This window comes from Lupinus angustifolius, chromosome LG06, assembly GCF_001865875.1.
Source record: "Lupinus angustifolius cultivar Tanjil chromosome LG06, LupAngTanjil_v1.0, whole genome shotgun sequence".
Lineage (NCBI taxonomy): Eukaryota > Viridiplantae > Streptophyta > Magnoliopsida > Fabales > Fabaceae > Lupinus > Lupinus angustifolius.
The window spans coordinates 944,618-967,199 of NC_032014.1; the positions used below are offsets into that span (position 1 = coordinate 944,618).

Genomic DNA, 22,582 nt, shown 5'->3' on the forward strand with positions numbered 1-22,582 from the left:
GAACTCTTCTCTATATTATGTTCAATCTTCAACATATAAAGATGGTATATAAATAAAATAATTTACTAATCCCCTTATAAGATTATTATAACTCCAACATAAATCGCATTATATATGGCCATATGGTTCAATACTTTGACTTCACACGGTAAATTTACCGGTCAAACAAGGCGGCTAACGCGGTTAAGCTTACGAATTAGTTAGTTAAGTCACGAAACAGTATGAATTACCATCTAGCATCCAAGTCACATTTTAATATATCTTATTTTAAATCACTTCATGTATCATTGATTCTTATTAATTAAAAAAATTATTTCAATTAAAATTTTAATTATTAAATATTTTTCTGATCAATTATATTTTTAACATATATGAACTGACACAACTTGACACAGTTCCTTATGACATTTGTCACTCACTATTATTATGGATATTATAACAGACTTTTTTCCAGTTGGAAGCTAAATGATAGTATTCAAGCTCCATAATCAACTTCTGTGACTAAGTAAGATAGTTATAAAAAAGGAAAATTACTATAAAAGGCGATAGATAAAAATGCAATTAAGCACCAAACAAAACATACATCCTTGGAGTCAACGAATTATATTTCACAATTCTATCAACCACCAAAAATCAGTTCACACTCAGAGGGATGAAGCATCTTTATATAGGGTGCACATATTATATTCCATAGTTTGTGTCACTCTATATGCCATAAGTTATGAATGGTCAAAAAATATTTAATAATTAAATTTCAACTTAAGTACATTTCGTAACCAATCACAATCTCATAACACATATAGTGACCACTCATCATGGTATAGAGAGAGGGGGTGTGAGTAATGTTTTTTTTGTTTGCTTTTGTTTACGGAATTGTCCAACAATACTTCATGTCCACGCTATTGCAGTAAAAACTAGATTGATAAAATATTACGGATAGACTATGTCAACAAAATATTTGTTTTTGATGATCATCACTCTTCAGTAGCATCTTGCTATTATATATTACAGTTCTTATTTGGTGATACAAAAACATTTATCAGAAAGTTGTAACTTTCATTACCTGGGCTTCAATTCCAAGTAGAGTTGAATCAGGTTTCGAAGTTGTTGAAGTTATGGCAGATCTGTTAAGTGGAGGTGCTGTTGGAGCAGTGTTGGGAGAAGTGTTGAAAGCTGCTATAGAAACCATCAAGAAGGGTCGAGAGTTCAAGCCAACTCTTGAAACCAACATAGATACTTTGAACTCTTTGGCTCCATTGGTGCAAGAAATGAAACATTACAATCAGCAGTTGGATCGCCCTATAGAAGAGATAGATAGGCTTGAACGTGAAATACAAGCTGGTGAAGAGCTTGCAAAAAAGTGCTCCAAATTTGGTCTCTGGAAAATATTTTCTTTCCCTTATTACCAGGGAAAACTCAAGTCCAAAGATGAGTCTCTCAAGAGGCACTTATCTGTTAACGTGCAGGCTCAGATTGCAAGGAACTTGATGGAGGTTATGGCCAATGTGGCAAAGATTCTTGAGATTCTTAATAAGAATATTGGGCAGTGTAATGGATACCAGATAAGGGGTATAAGTGGGGCTCCAGTGGAACCACAGTGTATGGGAATGGATGAACCTTTGAAGAAGTTGAAGGTTGAGTTGCTTAAGGATGGTGTATCTGTTAATGTGTTGACTGGTTTGGCAGGATCTGGGAAAAGCACACTGGCTAAGAAGCTTTGTTGGGATCCACAAATCAAAGGTAAAACAACTCTTGCTATTAATGTTCTCTCTTATTTTCATTTCCTCACTTGGCTAACACCCTAAGAAGATCTGTTTTGTTTTTCTTTTTTTGACAAGGGAAATTAGATATAGGAGAAGAATTGGCTCATAAAACATCTAAGTTTTCTACTTAGATATAACATTATGTTAGATAGTATAGACAGTTTTGCAGTGAAAGAATGTCATAGACTCCTTCAATCCTTGTGTGATTAATTTCTTGGCCAACAACCCCCCTTTTTAGATTGGAACTCAAGTCAAACTTCTTGCATATACATTTCTGTTATGATATAATAAACATGAACACAAATTTCTAGTCTCCTAGTTTAGTGAAATGACTACCACCTCATACATGGTATGCATTGTGGAATAGTACCAAACTTCAGAAGCTCTTTAGCTCAGAATGCTATTTTGGTTTTATTAGGTAAGTTTGGAGGAAATATCTTCTTTGTTACTGTCTCAAAAACACCAAACTTGAAGACCATTGTGCAGACACTATTCGAATACTGTGGATGCCGGGTGCCTGATTTTCTAAGTGATGAAGATGCAACAAACCAACTGGGAATGTTGTTGAGACATATTGGGAAAAATCCAATATTGTTGGTCCTGGATGATGTTTGGCCCAAGTCAGAAACCCTTATTGAGAAGTTTAAATTCCAGATGTCAGACTATAAAATTTTGGTGACTTCAAGGGTTGCATTCAGAAGATTTGGCACACCATGCCAATTGGAACCAGTTGGTCATGATGATGCAGTATCCCTTTTCCATCACTTTGCTCAACTGAATGGCAGCAGCTCATACATTCCAGACAATAAACTTGTCCATGAGGTCCATTATCTTCCAGAACCTTCATCTTATCATTTGTTTAACACATCTCTTTATTATTTCTTTATCAATAGTTAATAAGTAGTTATTAGAAAAGGTATAAGTGCCTATGTATGAGACTTATGATTCTTTCCAAAGTCACTTACAACCAATAAGACATGATTAGATGTGACAAACAAAATTACGTGTTTGTTGTCATGTTAACTCTTCTGCATTGGCAAATAAAATGACATCAATGAACAAAATACTTGCAACCAGTTATACAATCCCTTTATCTTATTTACTGATTTATCTTTGTTGCACTGAAATGCAGATAGTGAAAGGTTGTAAGGGTTCACCACTGGCGCTTGAAGTCATCGGTGGATCACTTTGTAAGCAGCCATTTGAGGTATGGCAAAATATGAAAGAACGGTTGCAAATTCAGTCCATCCTGGACTCGAGTGATACCAACTTGCTTTATCAACTCCAACAAAGTTTAGATATATTGGAGGATAGGTTCTCTATCAATCAGAAGGAGTGCTTCATGGATCTAGGGCTATTTCCTGAAGACCGAAGGATCCCTGTTTCTGCCCTCATTGATATGTGGGCAGAACTGTATAACCTGGATGAGGATGGTGTGAATGCAATGACCGTTGTCCTTGATTTAACCACCAAGAATTTGATTAATCTCATAGTTACAAGGTACACTGCATCCCCTGTTTTTAGTTTCTCCTTCTTGGCCATTTCATGATACTATTTTCTCATATGATATATAATATGAGTTCAAATCAGTTAAATTTATATGCATGCTTTTGGCAATATAGTTTAGTTAAGTGAATTTAAACATGTCTGCAAAGTTTAGATACCATTATGAAAGACTTGGATTTGAGTGGTTTGTTTATAGCCATAATTTGTTCCATGTAGTCAACCCTGCCTTGTGGGAAAAGACTTTATTTTTGTTTTGTATGAGTTTATATTTTCGTAAATTAGGGATTTAAAATCACTTTAAGGAGGATGAAACTTTAAATGCATTCCTTGCTGGATTTGAAAATCTATAAATCAAGAAATAAAGAATGATTCAATAGCATGGATATCTATCACTTTCTGCTTGTCATTATGAAACAAAGGTTGTTCTATTAAAGGAATTAATCTGCCAAATAGAGTTAGTTAATAGTTGTTCCTCTTGGTAACTTTGATCAGGAAAGTTGGAAAGGATGCAGACTTGTACTACAATAACCACTTTGTGGTGCTGCATGATCTCCTAAGAGAGCTAGCAATCCATCAAAGTAACCAAGAACAATTTGAAGAGAGAAAAAGACTGATTATTGACTTAAATGGAGATAATCGTCCTGCATGGTGGGTAGGACAGAATCAGCAAAGGATCTTTGGCCGCGTGTTTTCATACTTACCAAGAATCTTGACACAACAGAAACAACCAAATGTAGCTGCTCGCATATTGTCTATATCAACTGGTTTGTTTCTCTGTCTAAATTATATATGCACACACAAATCATCTATGATGCATGCGTTATCTGTACTCTAGTGTTTCCCACTGAGTTCATACAAACATACTTGGTGTTAAAACCTATTAGCTACACATGGATCCTTACCCAACACACACTTAGGATAAGTAGTTACTTGGTATCACTCAAATAAAAGTCATTGAGTCTTGTAAAATACCAACTTTTGTTGGTGAGTTATTTGTTTTCTTTCTATTAAATGAAACAAATTACTATTTCACTTCCTTTTAAGTTAAGCTCCTCTATACCAATACATACTAGTAAGTAGTAACGATACTTACCGATGTCCATGCTGCTTCGAAAATTATGCATCATCTTCCGTTCCTGATGCAATGTATAATGCTTTTGCAGATGAAAATTTCACTTCAGATTGGTGTGACATGCAACCTGATGAAGCTGAGGCTCTGGTTTTAAATCTTAGCTCTAGCCAGTACACCTTACCTGAGTTTACACAGAAAATGAGTAAACTCAAAGCTCTGATACTCACAAATTATGGTTTCCATCGTTCTGAAATAAAAAAGATTGAGCTGCTCGCTGCTTTATCTAACTTGAAAAGAATCAGATTGGAAAAGGTTTCAGTTCCTTCCCTATGTATATTGAAGAACCTGAGAAAATTATCCCTTCACATGTGTAATACAAGCCAAGCTTTTGAAAGTTGTTCTATCCAAAATATTATGCCAAAACTAGTAGAGTTGAGCATTGACTATTGCAATGATCTTGTAAAATTGCCTGATGGAATCTGTATTTCCTCCTTGAAGAAGCTCAGCATCACTAACTGTCATAAACTTTATGCACTGCCAGAAACACAAGAATTTGCAAAGCTGAAAAATTTGGAAGTGTTAAGGCTTAGTTCATGTTCTGATTTACAAGAGATGCCAGAATATGTAGGAGGTCTTCATACGCTACGTTGTCTTGACATATCTGATTGCATAAGCCTCGACAAATTACCGAAAGACATTGGTGACTTGCATAACCTTGAGAAGCTTTACTTGAAAGGTTGCTCAGGACTGAACGAATTACCATACTCGGTGATGAACTTCAAGCATTTAAAGCATGAATTATATGTGATCTGTGATGAAGAAAGAGCTTCCTTATGGGAACATTTCCCTACCATTCCTAATTTGAAGATAGAAATGCCTAAAGTGGATATTAGCTTAAGTTGGCTTCATGGAGTTCGTTCTCGAAGCTATACACTCTATAGCGACTTGAATTCTTGCTGAAATTTGTTCATGTAAGTATCTTACCATTATGAGGGTAACTCAATCTGCATTAATCTTTGAAATCTCATAAGATATGTACCCATAGTTAGATAGTAGGCTCTTGGAGTATCCTTGTTGAGAGTGTATGACCAAACTTTTATGTTATTGTAAATTTAAGTGCATTGAACACAAGGTACTCAAATTTTACTTTTCTCAGAAGTTGAAGAATGAAGGCAAAATTAGATTATTTCCTCTACACTCATGCCCCTGTCACTACTATAGCTTGATTAAAGAGCAGTATAATAAGTCCAACTTGTTTTATCCTTGATCTTCATTTCAAGTTTCCAACCATATCCAAGGAAAGCTTCCAGCACTAGACCTCTCTAATATTGATTGGCAACCCCACCTAGTGGAATACGGGATGTATAAATGTACGTAGTCTTATCTTTACAAGCGAATATATTATTTCCATAATTTGAACTCATGACCTATTGATCACAAGACAAACAACTTTATCATTATATTGAACCTCACTCTCTACTGCATATCTCTAATTATGTTTTCACTGAATACCATTCCCAGATACTGAATTGAAATCCTGATGGAATCTGTATTTCCTCCTTGAAGAAGCTCAGCATCACTAACTGTCATAAACTTTATGCACTGCCAGAAACACAAGAATTTGCAAAGCTGAAAAATTTGGAAGTGTTAAGGCTTAGTTCATGTTCTGATTTACAAGAGATGCCAGAATATGTAGGAGGTCTTCATACGCTACGTTGTCTTGACATATCTGATTGCATAAGCCTCGACAAATTACCGAAAGACATTGGTGACTTGCATAACCTTGAGAAGCTTTACTTGAAAGGTTGCTCAGGACTGAACGAATTACCATACTCGGTGATGAACTTCAAGCATTTAAAGCATGAATTATATGTGATCTGTGATGAAGAAAGAGCTTCCTTATGGGAACATTTCCCTACCATTCCTAATTTGAAGATAGAAATGCCTAAAGTGGATATTAGCTTAAGTTGGCTTCATGGAGTTCGTTCTCGAAGCTATACACTCTATAGCGACTTGAATTCTTGCTGAAATTTGTTCATGTAAGTATCTTACCATTATGAGGGTAACTCAATCTGCATTAATCTTTGAAATCTCATAAGATATGTACCCATAGTTAGATAGTAGGCTCTTGGAGTATCCTTGTTGAGAGTGTATGACCAAACTTTTATGTTATTGTAAATTTAAGTGCATTGAACACAAGGTACTCAAATTTTACTTTTCTCAGAAGTTGAAGAATGAAGGCAAAATTAGATTATTTCCTCTACACTCATGCCCCTGTCACTACTATAGCTTGATTAAAGAGCAGTATAATAAGTCCAACTTGTTTTATCCTTGATCTTCATTTCAAGTTTCCAACCATATCCAAGGAAAGCTTCCAGCACTAGACCTCTCTAATATTGATTGGCAACCCCACCTAGTGGAATACGGGATGTATAAATGTACGTAGTCTTATCTTTACAAGCGAATATATTATTTCCATAATTTGAACTCATGACCTATTGATCACAAGACAAACAACTTTATCATTATATTGAACCTCACTCTCTACTGCATATCTCTAATTATGTTTTCACTGAATACCATTCCCAGATACTGAATTGAAATGAATGAAACTCTTGACATAACACAGGGAACATGGCCTCCAACATTAAAAAACATCCATTGATTGAAATTTTATAGTATCTCTTGAACTGGATCCATATATGTATGTGATGTTTAATAACAAAAATCATATTAAAAAGGGGACAGATGGGATGTAAAAAATGTAAAGTATGAATAGGATTGATTTAATAATTGCATAGGATTAAACCTGTTTAGAGCTTCCTTTAGTTTGATTATCTTTTCAAGGTTCAGTACCAAGTGGCCTATGGATAATAATAGTCAATAAAATTAAGGATGGCATGGCATACATATCTAGAAACTACCAACGGGTGTTGGTTCAAGTGGTACATGCTTAATTCTCCTTAAACAAGGTCTTGGGTTCAAGTTCTGTGGATGAAAAAAATATCCGCTAGAAGAATTAGCCCTCACATACCTATAGATATTCTTGACTCAAACATGATTACCTTCGGTGTGAGCATCCACCATTAAACCACAAAAAAAATACATATCCAGAAACTGAACTCTTCTAGTGGAGGTTGAACTTAAATTTAGAGCCATACATAAATATTTTAGAAGTTTGAATACTTGATTAAAATAATATATAGTTTCATTCAATCAATTGAGTGCGTCGATTGTTCAATTCATCACATGGTATATATTTACTAGCGAAGGATATCTCTTCAATTTTATATCTCACTTATCTGATGGTATCAACTTCCAACGTGATTTTTTTCCCAATACAGAGTTTATCCATTTAAAATTCAAGTGGTTGAAAAACTTCATTATATCAGAGTTAAGCATTGAGTGTCTTTTATGAACTTCACATGGACTAACTGTATGAAAATTTATTAAATATATTATTATATTATAAACGCATATCAGTCAAACCATTCCAATTTCTAAAGTCAAAACTATAGTATTGTCGGTGAGAAATTTTCCGATACTGTAAAGTAGTATACGTGCATTTTACATCAATTCAGAAATATTTTAAAATGTCCTTATGCATGTAGCATGTCAAACTTTTATTTTAATATAATTTGTCTAATTTTACAATTTCAGAAAATAAATGGCTTCTCAATTTATTGTACATAACCTTAGAAATGCACCAATTCAGAACAGGTATCAAAGTTCAATGCAACTATTCAAATCTAAAGTGAAAAATCGCAACAACAACATAAAAAGAAATCAAAAGCAGATATCAGTGACGAAATTTCAGGGGTTTATTAGTCAAAGCCACAAAAATGGTAGGCTAAGCTAAAGCACTAAAGCGATTGTTTCACTTTAATAGTGAATGATAATATATCAAAGTATATAGACATAATAATTCATAGTAAGTATATTATGCATAGATACTCTATTATATTATTATTATTCCTTTCTTTTGTATGAAGCAACAACTAATACCCAATATGAATGATCAATTTGCAACCTTAAACAACAAACAAAGTCCTCAAAATTTTATTAAAATAATACCAAGTCCACTCATGTTAACATGCTGGGTGCATTTTCTTTGTAATATATTAAAGCTCCAAATTTAACGTCTAAGTTAGTGTCACTAAATATTCTTGCAGAACCTAGATCTAGTAGTGTCCACATTGCTTTAAAACTCGACAGTGAAATAACATAAGTGTGCTTTTCTGATCAGTAGAAACAATGAGAAACTCTAGTTTGTCACAACTATTCTTATGCTTTGTTATTTGTTTAGTAAGTGTGTGTGTGGTGCAAGCAGAAGATGCATATAAATTCTACACATGGACTGTGACTTATGGCACTCTTTCTCCACTTGGTACCCCCCAACAGGTGGATAAATACTATGCTTTTTATTGGATCTAAAATTCTATTCTTGGTTTACAGAGATTCTGATGTTTTTGTGTTGATGTTTTTTTAAGGTTATTCTTATCAATGGTCAGTTTCCTGGTCCCAGACTTGACTTGGTAACTAATGATAATGTAATTCTCAACCTCATTAACAAGCTGGATGAACCATTTCTACTTACTTGGTGAGGTTCTTATCCTTTACTCAACCTGTGCTTTATGGTCTGCATTTAATCTTTTCTTTTTTTATATATCCACTTTCTTTTGTATGCATTTGTATTTATCTGTTTGAAACTGGAAGGAATGTGTAGCCTATTTATCTGCTTAATCATGATATATAAAATCTTGAAGGAACAGAGATTGAAACGAAAGTGGCACTTGTGTTATATATAATATGCTTCATTTACTGTTTAACTTCTAAAGTATGCCAAACTTAGTTCAAGTTTTAGTAGCAATATTGGTTCAAGTTTTATGAAAGTCATATTTCATGATTATTATGGCATTCTTACATTTACTATATATCCTAAGATCTATAAAAAAAAGAGAGGCAGAGATGACATAGAACTTATATAAAATTGGCTACAAGAGGCTTCAAAATATAGAAGATATCTGTGATTTGAATTATGTGTGTCCATATTCATATTATCTGGTTGAGAGGTTTTATTTGAGAGCATGGTTTAACATTCTTGTCATAAAATAGGAATGGCATTAAACAAAGGAAAAATTCATGGCAAGATGGAGTATTGGGAACTAACTGCCCAATTCCTCCAAACTCAAATTACACATACAAGTTTCAGCCCAAGGATCAGATTGGCACTTTCACATACTTCCCATCAACTGCATTCCATAAAGCCGGTGGAGGGTTTGGAGGCCTTAATGTGTACCATAGATCTGTCATCCCTATCCCTTATCCAAACCCTGATGGAGATTTTACTTTACTCATTGGTGATTGGTACAAGACCAACCATAAGGTAACAAAGAAACATACTATATGTCTTGTTAGGAAATCATGCCTCATGTTCATAACCTTTCTATATTTGATATATGTCTTGATAGCGAAGTTTACAATTGGAACCATAAACCTGAGATTGGAGTAGAAATTAAAATTCTTATCGGTTCTGTCATGTGAACTTGGTTCATTCATTTTGTCTTGTTATATGCAGACACTAAGGCAAACTTTGGATTCTGGAAAATCTCTTGCCTTTCCTGATGGCCTCCTTATCAATGGCCAGGCTCATTCTACCTTCACCGTTAACCAAGGTACGTTTGTTTTCTAAACCTCATTGATTGTCTAGCAAGATATTTCCAAATCAAAAGTCTTTCGATGCGAATAAAAAGTGATGTTAGATGTTTGTTTTCCTTGTTTATAAGGGTGTACTATGTACAAATTCTATGTGACACACTAAACTTTGTTAAAATTTATTTTACCAACAGTATTCAGGCTTTGCTTTCAGGGAAAACTTACATGTTCAGGATCTCAAATGTGGGCTTGTCAACCTCAATTAACTTCAGAATTCAAGGTCATACCCTAAAACTAGTTGAGGTTGAAGGATCACACACTCTCCAAAACATATACCACTCTCTTGATGTGCATGTTGGCCAATCAGTTACTGTGTTAGTAACCTTAGATCAACCTCCAAAGGACTATTACATTGTGGCCTCAACAAGATTTTCTGAGACAGTTCTCACAACAACTTCAGTGCTACACTATTCAAACTCTAACTCCCAACCATCTGGACCCTTACCTGCTCCCCCCACAGACAAATATAACTGGTCCACTGAACAAGCCAGAAGCTATAGGTTATTCAGAAAAATTAGTTAAACAAAACTTTTATGTGTTTGTTTTGTTTTATTTACACATTTTGAGGTGTTTAAACCTTAATTATTCATGCAGATGGAATCTGACAGCAAATGCTGCTAGGCCTAACCCACAAGGGTCATACCATTATGGGAAGATAACACCTACAAGAATAATTAACTTGGCCAATTCAGCACCTTTGATTAATGGAAAGCTTCGTTATGCTGTGAACAAGGTCTCATATGTTAACTCTGATACCCCTCTCAAGCTTGCTGATTACTTCAACATACCAGGAATCTTTAATACAAATTTACTTCAAAGCAATGGTCCTGAAACCTTAGCTACCTCAGTATTGCCAACTTCTCATCATGATTTTATTGAGGTTGTTTTTCAGAACAATGAAAATGCCATTCAATCTTGGCATCTTGATGGTTATGACTTTTGGGTTGTTGGGTATGTCAGCTTCCTTTTGTTTAAAACAAACTATTTATATTCTTAACTTAGAATTACCGAATTACCTTAAGGGTGCTTTAATTTGATTGCTACAATTACATTTACAGTTATGGTCCGGGTCAGTGGACAAGTGCAAGTAGAAGTTCTTATAATCTAGCAGATGCCCTGACTAGACACACTACACAGGTAACTAAACAACAATAACCAGAATACAAGTGTCGTTGCATTTTTTTCTTTCGTTTTCCACATCATATTCCTCTCCGGTACCAGAGAGGATTCTGACTTAAACAACAAAGTACCTTATTCCTTACGATAAGATTGTTATATATTCATAATACAATAGTATATATGAGGCCTTCTTTCTTCTTCTTTTAACTTATGATTTGTTTGAAATGAATGAATGTAGGTATATCCAAACTCATGGACAGTGATATTGGTGTCATTGGATAACCAAGGCATGTGGAATCTTAGGTCTGCAATATGGGAAAGGCAATATCTTGGGCAACAGTTCTATCTCAGGGTGTGGAATGCACAGCAAAATCTTGCTAATGAATATGACATTCCCCATAATGCACTGCTTTGTGGCAAAGCCATTGGTCATCATCATCATCCTTAATTAATCTTAAACCTTAATGAACACCACCTAATTTGTTGGTGTCTTTTCTAGTCATCAGTGATTCACTACAATTACAACAGAAATTTGAGGAAACTCTTGTACTCAATTTCCAATGCTCATTTATATATTAGCAATTAAATTGATAGTTAATTATCTATGGAAATTGGTGTTGGATTTATACATTCATGTGGAACTATCAGGATCTCTTCTTTATTTGTTGTACTAAATTGTTTGCATTAGGTTATATACGGTAATGCCAATCATCATATTATTGTCCACCATACTTATAAAATTTTATATAATTCTAAGAAATTAATATTCGTACTAAATAAAAAAAGGAAAAGCCTCCTATTACATGTTTGCATAAAAGTATATGATGTGTACATTGAGAAATTTTGGTCATTCATATGAAAGTATACGGATGAACAATCACATAATTTTTTTTCTTTCACTAACATTCATACGCATGTACAGTTTGAATATAAGAACAAAAAATTACAATTCGTATACATATGATGTGAACATTTGTAAAAAAAATTGTTTCGGAGGCTACCATACTATAAGGAAGTATATAGAAAGGAAGGAATACATGTTAAAGTATAGTTTGGGATTTTTCATAAAAAAGTGGATCGTGATTTGTGATCTCTTATTGTTAAATTTGGGCCTAGCCCGTACATAGATTAGGCGTATTGTTTCTGATTTGAAATAAAAATTCATAATATAATAGATTAATCACAAGGAAATTTTCTCAAATTACAATACGCCTAATGCAAGACAGTGAACTAATAATATACCAATCCGAAAATACAACATAAGTACAAGCCAAACTAGATAGCAATAACTAAAATCTATTTTTGATGTGTTATTAGTCATGTAACGTAATAACTCTCCAAACCAAACCAGTGTTATTAAACTCAGATTGGGGTTAATGAGTCACTGGTTCAATGGTTGGATCGGTTAACTCGGTTTGCATTAAGTATTCTAAAAAATTCATAATATTACGTAACAATATTTAATAATAGTATACTCCTACTTAAACAACAACAAAAAAAGAATATTTTACTACTATAAAATGACACAAGTAAGTTGATAACATCATCAAACAACATATGAACTATGTTTTAACTACGTAAAACAAACAAACAGTGAGTTTAAACTTTAGTTAAATAATGAAGATTTTGTTATAATGTAAACTAACAAATACAAACATAACTACAAATAAGTTAAAATTACTTGTTTTTCACTAAAAACGATATCAAATTTGGTTGTTTTTTTTAAAAAAAACTATTTGTTTTTATTGACTCGGTCAATTCAACCAGTCCAACCACCCGAATCACTAGTTTTAGGCTTAAACTGGTCGAATCAACTTGGTTTGATGCAAAATCGGTTAAATAAGAAACTCGAACCAATTAGATATCCAGTTTACAGTTGAACTTGTCTGACCGACCGGTTTAAGCCGAGTTTTATAACATTACTCTAAATATCACATTATTTCTTAAGAAGACAAAAAAGACAATGAAACAAACATTTTGAATAATCATCCCTCACTTGTTAACCTTTTTCCTCCTCCTACTGAACAACTCTCGAAAAGAAAAATGGATTGAAAAAATAAGTATGCAATTATGTGTGGCAACATTTGACCCAATTTTTACATATAATGTATATGGAAACATTTAACCCAGTTTTTAAAGAGTGGAGATGCACTTAAAAAAATTTACTCCTATTATCAATTATAAGAAAATCTAATAATTTAAATATAATTCACTAATTCAAATCATTTGATTTTTTCTAAATTTGATGCCAAAATGTAAAATAAAATTTAAAAACTTACAAGATAAGACTGCTTCAAGGACCAAGTGCAGGTGGATTCCTCTTCAGAAGTCACAAACAACGTCAAAGAATCTAATGCTGTTTCAAGAAACTCTTCCCCAAAAGGCTGCTTTTGCATTACATTCATCCATTTCTAGAAAGAAAACAAGATCTTGCATTTTCATATGCGACCCACCACGCCTCCACCACCTTCACTCCGTTCTTAGTATGCACATAACAACTACACCCTAAGATTCTTAGCTTACCGAGATGATATATTCTTCTACATCAGCTATACCCTATTTTTTTACTCATAAACATGTGTATAAGTTAACTGTTGGCACTGTCTTTGATATTACATTCTGATGCTTACTATTGTAAATTAGTTTCTACTGTGGAGAACCCACACATTTTAGCCACTAGATTGTGTTGCATACAAGCCATAACAATTTGTATTAGGCGCTTTAGAGGGGGGATATATGTTCATCTCACTACTTCTATTTTTATTCACACCACCAACTTTTTACACCTAAATAAAAGTGATCATCCTCAACCTATTTATTGTTGTTTTCAAAGAAGAAAAAAGAAAATTAGATCAATGGTTATTAGAGGTAAAGTAAAGAGACGAGGGAAATTGAAAAGGAAGAATCGAACGTGAAAAATGGAGAGATTTGGCAACTAATATGAAGGATTTGAGAAACACTTTATGTTTTCATTGATTCCAAATTCTCTGGGTCATTGAATAGCCTTTGTTTGAGAACTATACTAAACACACCATTAACCAAACACACAAACAACCATAAATGATAGCTAGAAAGACAAGAATGGGAAAAAAGAAATTAATTCCTGAATCAGACTTTTCTATAACCGAAAGTACAATTAAATAACAAAGAAAACAAAACATGAAATAAATAATAATACTTGTATCCTCTTATATTTTTATCGTTAAAATAAAAGAAAAAAACACACTCTTATACCCGAGAGACTCCATATTCATATACCACACCCCTAAAGGATGAGAATAATCACTAAAGAAAAAATATTAAGATACGGATTACAAACAACAAAATAATTACTAACTAGTAACTAATGTGACAAGAAAATTTGAACAATGAACCCAAAGAAGAAAGAGTTGCCGCGGTTAAGGATATGCACCATTGCTTGTAGGAAGATTACACCAAGAAAGGGTTGGGTTCCAGCTCCCTAATTCGCCACCAGCAACTGAAGGAGACTCCAAAATGTTGGATAAAGAAGATGAAGAAGCCAATTTCCCCATCAACATGGGTGATGAGATATCACAGTAATAATTACCTGATGATGATGACGACCTGAGCTTGTTGTAAAGTTCTTGTATTCCACTCATGTTTTGATTTTCCCTAAGTACAAAGCCGCTATTATGTTGTTGAGGTTGATTCTGATCATTGCTTCTACAAAATGTGCTGCCAAAACCCAATGAAGGAACTTGTCCAACACTATCATATCCTAGGGTTCTTGGATTTAAATTTGTAAACAACGGCTCAGTCATCAAGTGGGACTGAGATCCTATGAAGTTACCTTCTTCTTTGACCCCAAAATCATTAACGGACTTGGAACTAGGGTTAGGGTTTTGGTTTTGAGAAGTAGCTTTGAGTAAAGCCAAAAGGTGAATATTTTGTGGAGAATCCCATAGGAGTGGGGTTGTTGGAAGCTCGTTAACAAACCCTGCAGGACCAAGCCCTGACCTTTCGAGCTCTGATACCACTGCTTTCATTTTTGTGGTGGCAGCCTTCGCGGCCGAGTTCGACACAACCACGTTCTTGCTTTTCCGGCAGCCACCTCCGATTGGAACATTCCTGAGAGCACCTCCTTTGGTCCAGTAGCGGCGGCATGTCTTGCAGAAGTGGCGAGGTTGACTGAGGTTGTAGTTGTTGTAGTAACAGAACTTTGTGTTTGATGAATCACATCGTGGACACCTCAAATTTTGGTTTTGTGGGGTGGCGGTATGGGTGGTTGTGGAACTAGAAGGAGATTGAGAAGTAGAAGATGGTGTAGGTGAAGGTAGAACTCCTCCTCCTCCGTTAATGGAGATTTTCCTTTGTCCTGTTATGAGACTAGCACCACAAAACGGTTCTTGGATCATCTTCTTTATTTCTTGAGGATTCACAAGAATCCAAAAACACACGAAAAGCAAAAGGGTGTTTGAGTGGTGAGTCTTTTTGTGATAGTGGAGGAGAAAAGCAAAAGAAAGTAGAATGGCGCAGTATAACAAGACTATATATATATATATATATATAGTTATATATCTTAATGACTCACTCACTTTTGGGAATTCAATTGGGTTTGCTTCGTTTCTTTAACTTTTATGCGCTACAAGGACAGCTTCCTTGTCGGTCAAGGTCCTTGTTGTTGCAAAAACATATTTAGAATTGGAGACTACTAAAGAACATATATAATATTTTTATATGATAGAGAAAAAATTCTTTATTATTTTACTCTAAAATTGAACATGATTGTTTGTAGAGATAATATTATTTTAATTTTATGATTTCAATCATATTAAGAGGTATTAATGCCTTGATCATTACACATATTATACATCCGTGCAGTCGCAATTATGAATTTAGAAGAGAAGAAATCATTTCCCTTCTTCCACTTTGGACTAATTAGTGGGGATAAAGGTTCATCGTTATTTTCTATTGATTCAAAATTTCCTTTTCTATATGCTTGCATAGAAGCCACACTACTACACTTAAAATGGATTTTAGTACTCCTTTTTCTTTGTAATAATAGGAGAAAAAGATATATATATATATATATATATATATAAAATAAGTTTTTTATACTATTATTTATTGTATCTCTCATCATTTATTTTCAATTATTATTGACTTTTTAAAAAGAATAATTCAAATGAATAGTAAATGATACACTAATTATATATAAATATTTATACTATCAGTGTATAATATTACAATATTATAATATTCTTCTGGTATGATCTATATGGCTAGGGATTATGGACTTCCTAGCTGAAGATGGTCCCTGCTGGAAAAAAAACATCATTACAAGTTCAAAGAGGACCATTGGAGAGGGCTAATCACGTGGAAATAAAGCTGATTGTCCCTACACCTACATATTATAAACAAATAATTGAGCAACTTGAATTTGGTGGTGCATCTTACGTGGTACTCTATCTAATTGGTAGTACAAAAAGTAAAATCCGATGATACTCATATCTATGTAGTATGTATGATTCTTCTCTAACTTCAACTCTTCATTGATGTGTGTTTGAAGTACCCCTGTACATCTTTGATTAAAAAAATACATATATTCAATCTATATATGTATGATATCTTTAATGTGTCATATTTTGTAGTAAAAACATATTTTCCATAATGTGCAAGGCTTTTAATTGCCACACATATAGAACATATCGGCTCTAACCTGTTAGTGCAGCTGAACCTGATAATCAAAATGTTGTTTTTTTTGGGATAGGAGGGGTCTATATGTCTCCCATTTGCATAACCATTAGTCAATTAAGTTCACCTTCATTGAGGGTGCATATTTCAACAGAGATAGATCATATGAATGATGCCCAACACCTCAAAGCTAGGGTCGTTTTCCGCTCTGCCCGGCGAAATGGCACACTTTTGATTGTTTAGGGGCTCAACACATAATATAACACAGCAGCACTGTCCCTTTCAACAATATCCTTAATTACATAGGAAATGTGAACCAGCGATTTTCATAATACATGGGTCATGGACCATACTCGTATCTCTCCTTATCCACCACTACACCTTTCTTCTTGCTGTCGTATGGCACAAACAAGTTGGAAGCTTGCTCCTTCCCACTTCCATGATAAAATGATGTTCAATAGTTCTGCCATCGAAGGAATGAGAATTTCAAATCAAATTTGTTTAAGAACAAGGAAGGTATAACATAACAAGATGAAAGTGTTCAATCATGCCTTACACATGCAAGTTGAACAGGAAGTGATATTTCCAATGGCGAATAGGTAACACATAAGAGCAAGATGGAGGAGAGGCTAGGAAGAGAGGGCGCTGAAGAGAAGTGAAGAATACTTTGAAAATCAGAAATCTGGGTAATATTGTCCTTTTATTGATTCTTTCCTCTTAACCTCGGCCATTTATTGGTTTGATCAATAAATGCATGGTTCTATTTCACATAGCATGACTGCAGTAGCTCAAGTCTGCAGAATTATTCTTCATTGAGTTATAATACTCAGCTAATACAGCAGATGTAGATTGAGCCAAAATCATGAATTGTGAACAACTCTTAGTATTAAAAATATACATTTAAAAAAAGTGAAGGCCAATTATTCCTGGTTTGAAATATATCATCAGAAGTACCCTAACAAACATCCTACAGCGTACCAAGCGGTAACCTTTACAGAATGATGCAGAACCAAAAAGTGAGGATGGAGCGGCAGCACTAGATGATGCAGAACCAAAAAGTGAGGATGGAGCAGCATCACTAGATGATGCAAACCAAGAGGATGCTGGAGCACAAGTAGTTGATGGTGTTGCAAACAACTGACATAGAGGAAGATGGAGCAGAAGAAGGTGTGCTAAAAAGAGAGAACCCACTCCCTGATGATGAAGATGAAGGTGGTGCAGAGGTCTGTGGGGCGGGCAATGCTCCTTGAGTTCCTGAACTGGAAAACAACCCAGCAACTTGGGTTCAGGGTTGTGAATTTGCAGGCAAATGCAATGTTGGATGAACTCTTTTTGAAGCAGCTTCTTCCCTTGCAGTTTCTCGCCGGTCTGCCTCTAGAAATGGATCATTTGCCTCACCCCGGCGGCGCTGATCAGCTAGGTATTCTGATTTCATAGATTCAATATTCTGATGAATGCTCTCCACCTGAGTAGGCATTTAAAAACCTGTTCTTATTTGTGTAAATGAGATTTTGGAAATATCATAGAGCATGATTTTAAATTTGCCTAAGAACTAAATATGGAGGAGGTTAATGAACTACATAACAGGCTACATTCAAAAAACAAAAAACTTGAAATCAACTATCAGCCAAAATCACGATCTTTTGGTAACTAAAAATATAATAACACAAAGATGTGCAGTATAAATCAGTCACAAAGGCTATATTTGTTTGTCTTTACCTTTGCAGCCACAAGAACAAAAAAGTCATGCACATTCTTCATGACTTTGGGAAGAGATTGCAATAATGAGGATCCATTACTGGAAGCGTTTCTCTCAGAGTCTAAGAGAAACAGCTGCTCCAACTCTTCAATCCACTGATGGCATTCACTGATATACTTCTCAAATCTTAAAACTGTTCGCTGTAAAAAGGGTGACGGTTTCCTTGGAAGACCACTGTAGAAATCAAAAACAGGCTCTACAGATGTAGCTGTCGGTTGGTTGCTTGAACTTTGTGTCGCTTCGGGAGTCTGTGATGGAGCAGTGGCACCCGATGCACCCACACTGGGATGAAGGAACCTTGGACATAACATCATAAAGGAACGAACAGCAACCTCTGTGTTGCGCAACATATCTTTTACAACATTCATAAGTTTTCTGCCATTCCATAGCAGTGCCAATTCCACCAAGTTCCTGTCAAACAAAAAAAAGGACAGCTATTGTTTCATGAATAGATCGCATTAAGCACGAAATTCAGAGAGAAGAGGACAGCTAACTGAGTCAACATTTGTGATAGTTCATAAAAAAAGCAGTTTCACAATACATGAATAGTACGCGGAAATAAAAACACTGAATCTTGAAGTTACCTTATCCAATCCTAAAAAAGCCCGAATGTCCTAATATATCTTCAAAATAATCTTAGAGATAAGTATGTTTGATGATACGTTTTCTGTTTTTATTAATAATTACAAAGATGTTCACATTTTTTCAAAACAAATAACAGAATGAAAAGCATGCTTGTAATTATTGATGAAATCTCGCAAACCAAACAGACCTTTAAATATTCATCAACTAGAAAACATGAATCCATACTTTTTGTTTTCAATATTCTGGTAAGAAGCAGGCTAACTTTTCAGACTTTCATGAACTAGAAAACATTAAAAAAAACATAATTATGATAATGATCTCAAATCCACAATAGAATCAGAAGATTCATAAATGCGACTAGACTGATCTAGTCTCTGGCTTTCATCCCGATACTCCAATATAATAAGAGACAACACTAAGAGCTAGCTAGTTAGTTAGTTGAAAAGAGAAGCATAAGAAAATATATGAATATTATGAGAAGAAAGAAAAGAACATACTCTGATTTTGCTGCTGCTGCGCTTGCAATTGTTGTTGCTGCGTCGAGAACAACGAGAACGACATTGTGGTATCAGGTTGAAGACACACACTCACGACATTCAATTCTTCATCTCAAAATTAATATATTTGCCTTCACACTTTTAACCGTTCAGAATCATTCTCAACTCATTTTCTCCAATTCATCTTCCCATGCCTGCAACATATACCATACGATATAAAAAATAGGGACGGCCCGTTTTAAAAGTGTGCTTGGCCCGTTTAGACTGTACCAATTTTCACTCTCGCCCATAACCAACAAGTTTTCTAGGGTTTCAATTTTCTAATTCTTTTCCAAAGAGGTTGTTTCAACAAGTAGATATTGGAAAGATAAAAAGATAAATAATTCAATTCATATAAGTGATACTTGTTGATATGAATAGAAATTCTGAAAAGAATTATTGCTTTAGTTATATGATGAATGAATTTAGTTACATGATGAATGAATTTGTAGGTGAAACAAGTGCACCTTTCAAATGCTAAATTCAGCTGCATATATGAGCTTGAACTCCAGAAAAATACTTTCAATTTAATCACTTGGATGATTGGCAGTTTTCTCTTTTAAAACCCTAATACAACCTCAAATGTGTATTAATTGGGATGTTTAAATAATACCACTAATTATATAATTCCCCCTCAATTTGTAGAGATCGCTAATGATTAGTTAACAAAGATTTTAGCCGGGGCAGCCCAATGTATGTTAAGGTCTAAAAAATGTTTAAAATGAGATTCTTTTATTGAGAAATATGTTTTGAACTTTTTCAGCTGGAATATTGTTTACTAAATTAGTAAATCATTTTTAATTGACAATAAATATAACACAATCGTTCTTGAATATTATGTAATTAAGTATTGGTATCATTTTCTAAATAAATATGATTATGTAATCGAGTATTTTGGTATCATTTTGTAAATACTAATTATGTAATTATATAAAAACTATACACCCGGGAATAATAAAAACTAATTATGTAATTGAGTATTGGTATCAATTTGTAAATAAATACATGTCTACCTATTTATTTTTTGTGATGACAACAAATTTGGGGGCATCCCACATTAAGTGGCCAAAAGCCATGGCTAGAGTAGCCTCATGGTTGGGATGGCTCAGCATTTTAGCTAATACAATTCTCGTGCGGCTACTCAACGTTCTGAATAAACTCTCTTCCATTTAAATATGCATACATCCTACATAATAAGTGATACTGGAACATATACAATTTGCTGATTTAAATTCCAATATCCAAATTGATTCTATTCATTTGTTGTCGTCTTAACTTAGTTTAGTTTCCTATATGACATAAAAGTTCCAAACAAACTTGAACTCAAAATGAAAACAAGGCAAGGGTAATCATTCAGCGAAACAATGACACTAAATTAGAGAGGACTCCATTTTACCATCCAGTAGCCTCAGCCTGTGGGTATATTTATCCTATAGTTTTAACCCATGTTTTCAAGTCATAAGCCTGTTTAAATTAACAGATGAATATGATTAAAAAACAAGTCATATAAGTTACTAGTAAAAACACACAGATCAATCACGATTCACTAAACAGCATTGCCATAAACAGAACAAGAGAGTAAAAAACCAAAATAAAAAGTCTTAGAAGAGTTTCATACACGAAGGTATACCAAGTCCCTTAAACACGCTGCAACCCTAACTCTAAACTTACACTATCATGAAGGAGGAGTAAAAACAAAAGCCCAAACACAAAAAAATAAGAAGAAGAAAAATTGTGAAGGTGAGTTCATTTGAGACCGTAACCAGGTGTTGAAATCGCTAACCCAGGCCAGGTGAAACAGTCTCCACTCACAAACCCATCTTCACCACCACTTTCAAACTGCTGCCACGTGTTCCCAACTCCTGAACCCGCAACAGCAACACCACCACCAATGCAGCCACCATCCACCATCCCCGGAAAAGCCCATCCTACTCTACCCATACCAAAACCCACATCTTCAAGCCCAAGCCCATTGTTCAGCAACGAAGTAAAGCCCCCACTTCCACATACACTTACAGGATTTGCCTGAACCTTTGTTCCCTGAGGAATGGGCACCAATGTTGTATGATCCTGAACAGGAGTTGAAGAAGCCATCACGGTTGTTGATGATGAAAGTGTTCGGGAGCGCTTTGCGTTCCTGCGGGTTCCACCGCCGACGGGGATGTCGCGGAGGGTGCCGCCATGAGTCCAGTAGCGGCGGCATGACTTGCAGAAGTGACGTGGCTGTGAGAGATTATAGTTGTTGTAGTAGCAGAACTTGGTGTTGATGGAGTCACACCGTGGACATGGGAGGTTCTCTTGTTCCGGTGGCTGAGTTCCATGGTTTTGTGGCTTCGATGGGCGGTGGTTGCCGCCAGAATCAGTCGAAGGCATTAAAAAAAGGAATGATGAAGTAAAAAGGAGAAGAGGTATTTGTGGTGTTGTTTTTATTAAGTGGTAGAAGAAGGAAAGAAGAGTGTGGGTTTGTGAGGTGGTGAAGAAGAGAGGGTTATATTGAGAAGAAGAGAGAGAGTGAAAGAGAATATGTGTGTTTGAAAGAGAGACAAGTTCTGAGGTTTATTTGAGATGAGACAGAATGGGATCAGCTTTAACAGTGGTCTAGGATGTTAAGCACGATAATTCAGTCGGCTCCACACAGTTACAGACTCTGTTTGTGTTCGCTTGGGTCGGCTAATAGGCTTGCGCCTTCTGTACACTGTATAGTACTACCCTCTTTCTTCCCCAAATCACTCTCCTTCGTTTTTTTCACCATAAGAATACAGATGTAGCTGTGGGTTGGGATTTAAGCTTACTAGGAGATCTCACATGTTAATGCATTCGACATTTTCGATAGTTTTCACTCTATCCAGGTTAATTTGACATAGCTTTTTTT

General features: G+C 34.8%; 4 protein-coding genes, 1 long non-coding RNA gene and 1 pseudogene across 5 annotated transcripts; 2 read left to right on the top strand and 4 right to left on the bottom strand.

Moving 5' to 3' along the window:
• LOC109348652 (probable disease resistance protein At5g66900) lies at positions 897–5,495 on the top strand. Its single transcript, XM_019589167.1, has 5 exons — positions 897–1,740; positions 2,182–2,585; positions 2,896–3,263; positions 3,762–4,033; positions 4,433–5,495. The coding sequence occupies exons 1-5, from the start codon at positions 1,116–1,118 to the stop codon at positions 5,299–5,301; spliced, it is 2,538 nt and encodes an 845-aa protein (XP_019444712.1). The 5' UTR covers positions 897–1,115; the 3' UTR covers positions 5,302–5,495.
• Positions 8,565–11,768, top strand: LOC109348653 (L-ascorbate oxidase homolog). Its single transcript, XM_019589168.1, has 8 exons — positions 8,565–8,742; positions 8,832–8,941; positions 9,457–9,727; positions 9,920–10,016; positions 10,211–10,556; positions 10,651–11,007; positions 11,115–11,193; positions 11,414–11,768. The coding sequence occupies exons 1-8, from the start codon at positions 8,596–8,598 to the stop codon at positions 11,621–11,623; spliced, it is 1,617 nt and encodes a 538-aa protein (XP_019444713.1). The 5' UTR covers positions 8,565–8,595; the 3' UTR covers positions 11,624–11,768.
• On the bottom strand, positions 10,414–15,684 carry LOC109348654 (dof zinc finger protein DOF2.2-like). The gene is made up of 2 exons (XM_019589169.1): positions 14,588–15,684; positions 10,414–10,526 (listed from the first exon to the last, which is right to left on the bottom strand). The coding sequence occupies exons 1-2, from the start codon at positions 15,549–15,551 to the stop codon at positions 10,498–10,500; spliced, it is 993 nt and encodes a 330-aa protein (XP_019444714.1). The 5' UTR covers positions 15,552–15,684; the 3' UTR covers positions 10,414–10,497.
• LOC109348655 lies at positions 11,043–11,406 on the bottom strand. The gene is made up of 2 exons (XR_002107768.1): positions 11,291–11,406; positions 11,043–11,197 (listed from the first exon to the last, which is right to left on the bottom strand). It is a non-coding gene; the product is annotated as an uncharacterized LOC109348655 (long non-coding RNA).
• Positions 17,569–19,511, bottom strand: LOC109349579 (annotated as a pseudogene).
• On the bottom strand, positions 21,229–22,429 carry LOC109348659 (dof zinc finger protein DOF3.4-like). The gene has a single exon (XM_019589172.1). The coding sequence runs from the start codon at positions 22,081–22,083 to the stop codon at positions 21,457–21,459; it is 627 nt and encodes a 208-aa protein (XP_019444717.1). The 5' UTR covers positions 22,084–22,429; the 3' UTR covers positions 21,229–21,456.

What these genes read in the sequence shown, in the direction of transcription:
- LOC109348652 (XM_019589167.1), top strand. Translation starts at nt 1,116, where the DNA reads ATGGCAGATCTGTTAAGTGGAGGTGCTGTTGGAGCAGTGTTGGGAGAA. An exon ending in TTGGGATCCACAAATCAAAG is followed by an intron (nt 1,741 to 2,181) that starts GTAAAACAACTC and finishes TGGTTTTATTAG; the next exon opens with GTAAGTTTGGAGGAAATATC. An exon ending in CATATTGTCTATATCAACTG is followed by an intron (nt 4,034 to 4,432) that starts GTTTGTTTCTCT and finishes ATGCTTTTGCAG; the next exon opens with ATGAAAATTTCACTTCAGAT.
- LOC109348653 (XM_019589168.1), top strand. Translation starts at nt 8,596, where the DNA reads ATGAGAAACTCTAGTTTGTCACAACTATTCTTATGCTTTGTTATTTGT. An exon ending in GAACCATTTCTACTTACTTG is followed by an intron (nt 8,942 to 9,456) that starts GTGAGGTTCTTA and finishes GTCATAAAATAG; the next exon opens with GAATGGCATTAAACAAAGGA. An exon ending in GGTACAAGACCAACCATAAG is followed by an intron (nt 9,728 to 9,919) that starts GTAACAAAGAAA and finishes TGTTATATGCAG; the next exon opens with ACACTAAGGCAAACTTTGGA.
- LOC109348654 (XM_019589169.1), bottom strand. Translation starts at nt 15,551, where the DNA reads ATGATCCAAGAACCGTTTTGTGGTGCTAGTCTCATAACAGGACAAAGG. An exon ending in TAATCTTCCTACAAGCAATG is followed by an intron (nt 10,527 to 14,587) that starts GTGCATATCCTT and finishes TCAGTGGACCAG; the next exon opens with TTATATTTGTCTGTGGGGGG.
- LOC109348659 (XM_019589172.1), bottom strand. Translation starts at nt 22,083, where the DNA reads ATGCCTTCGACTGATTCTGGCGGCAACCACCGCCCATCGAAGCCACAA.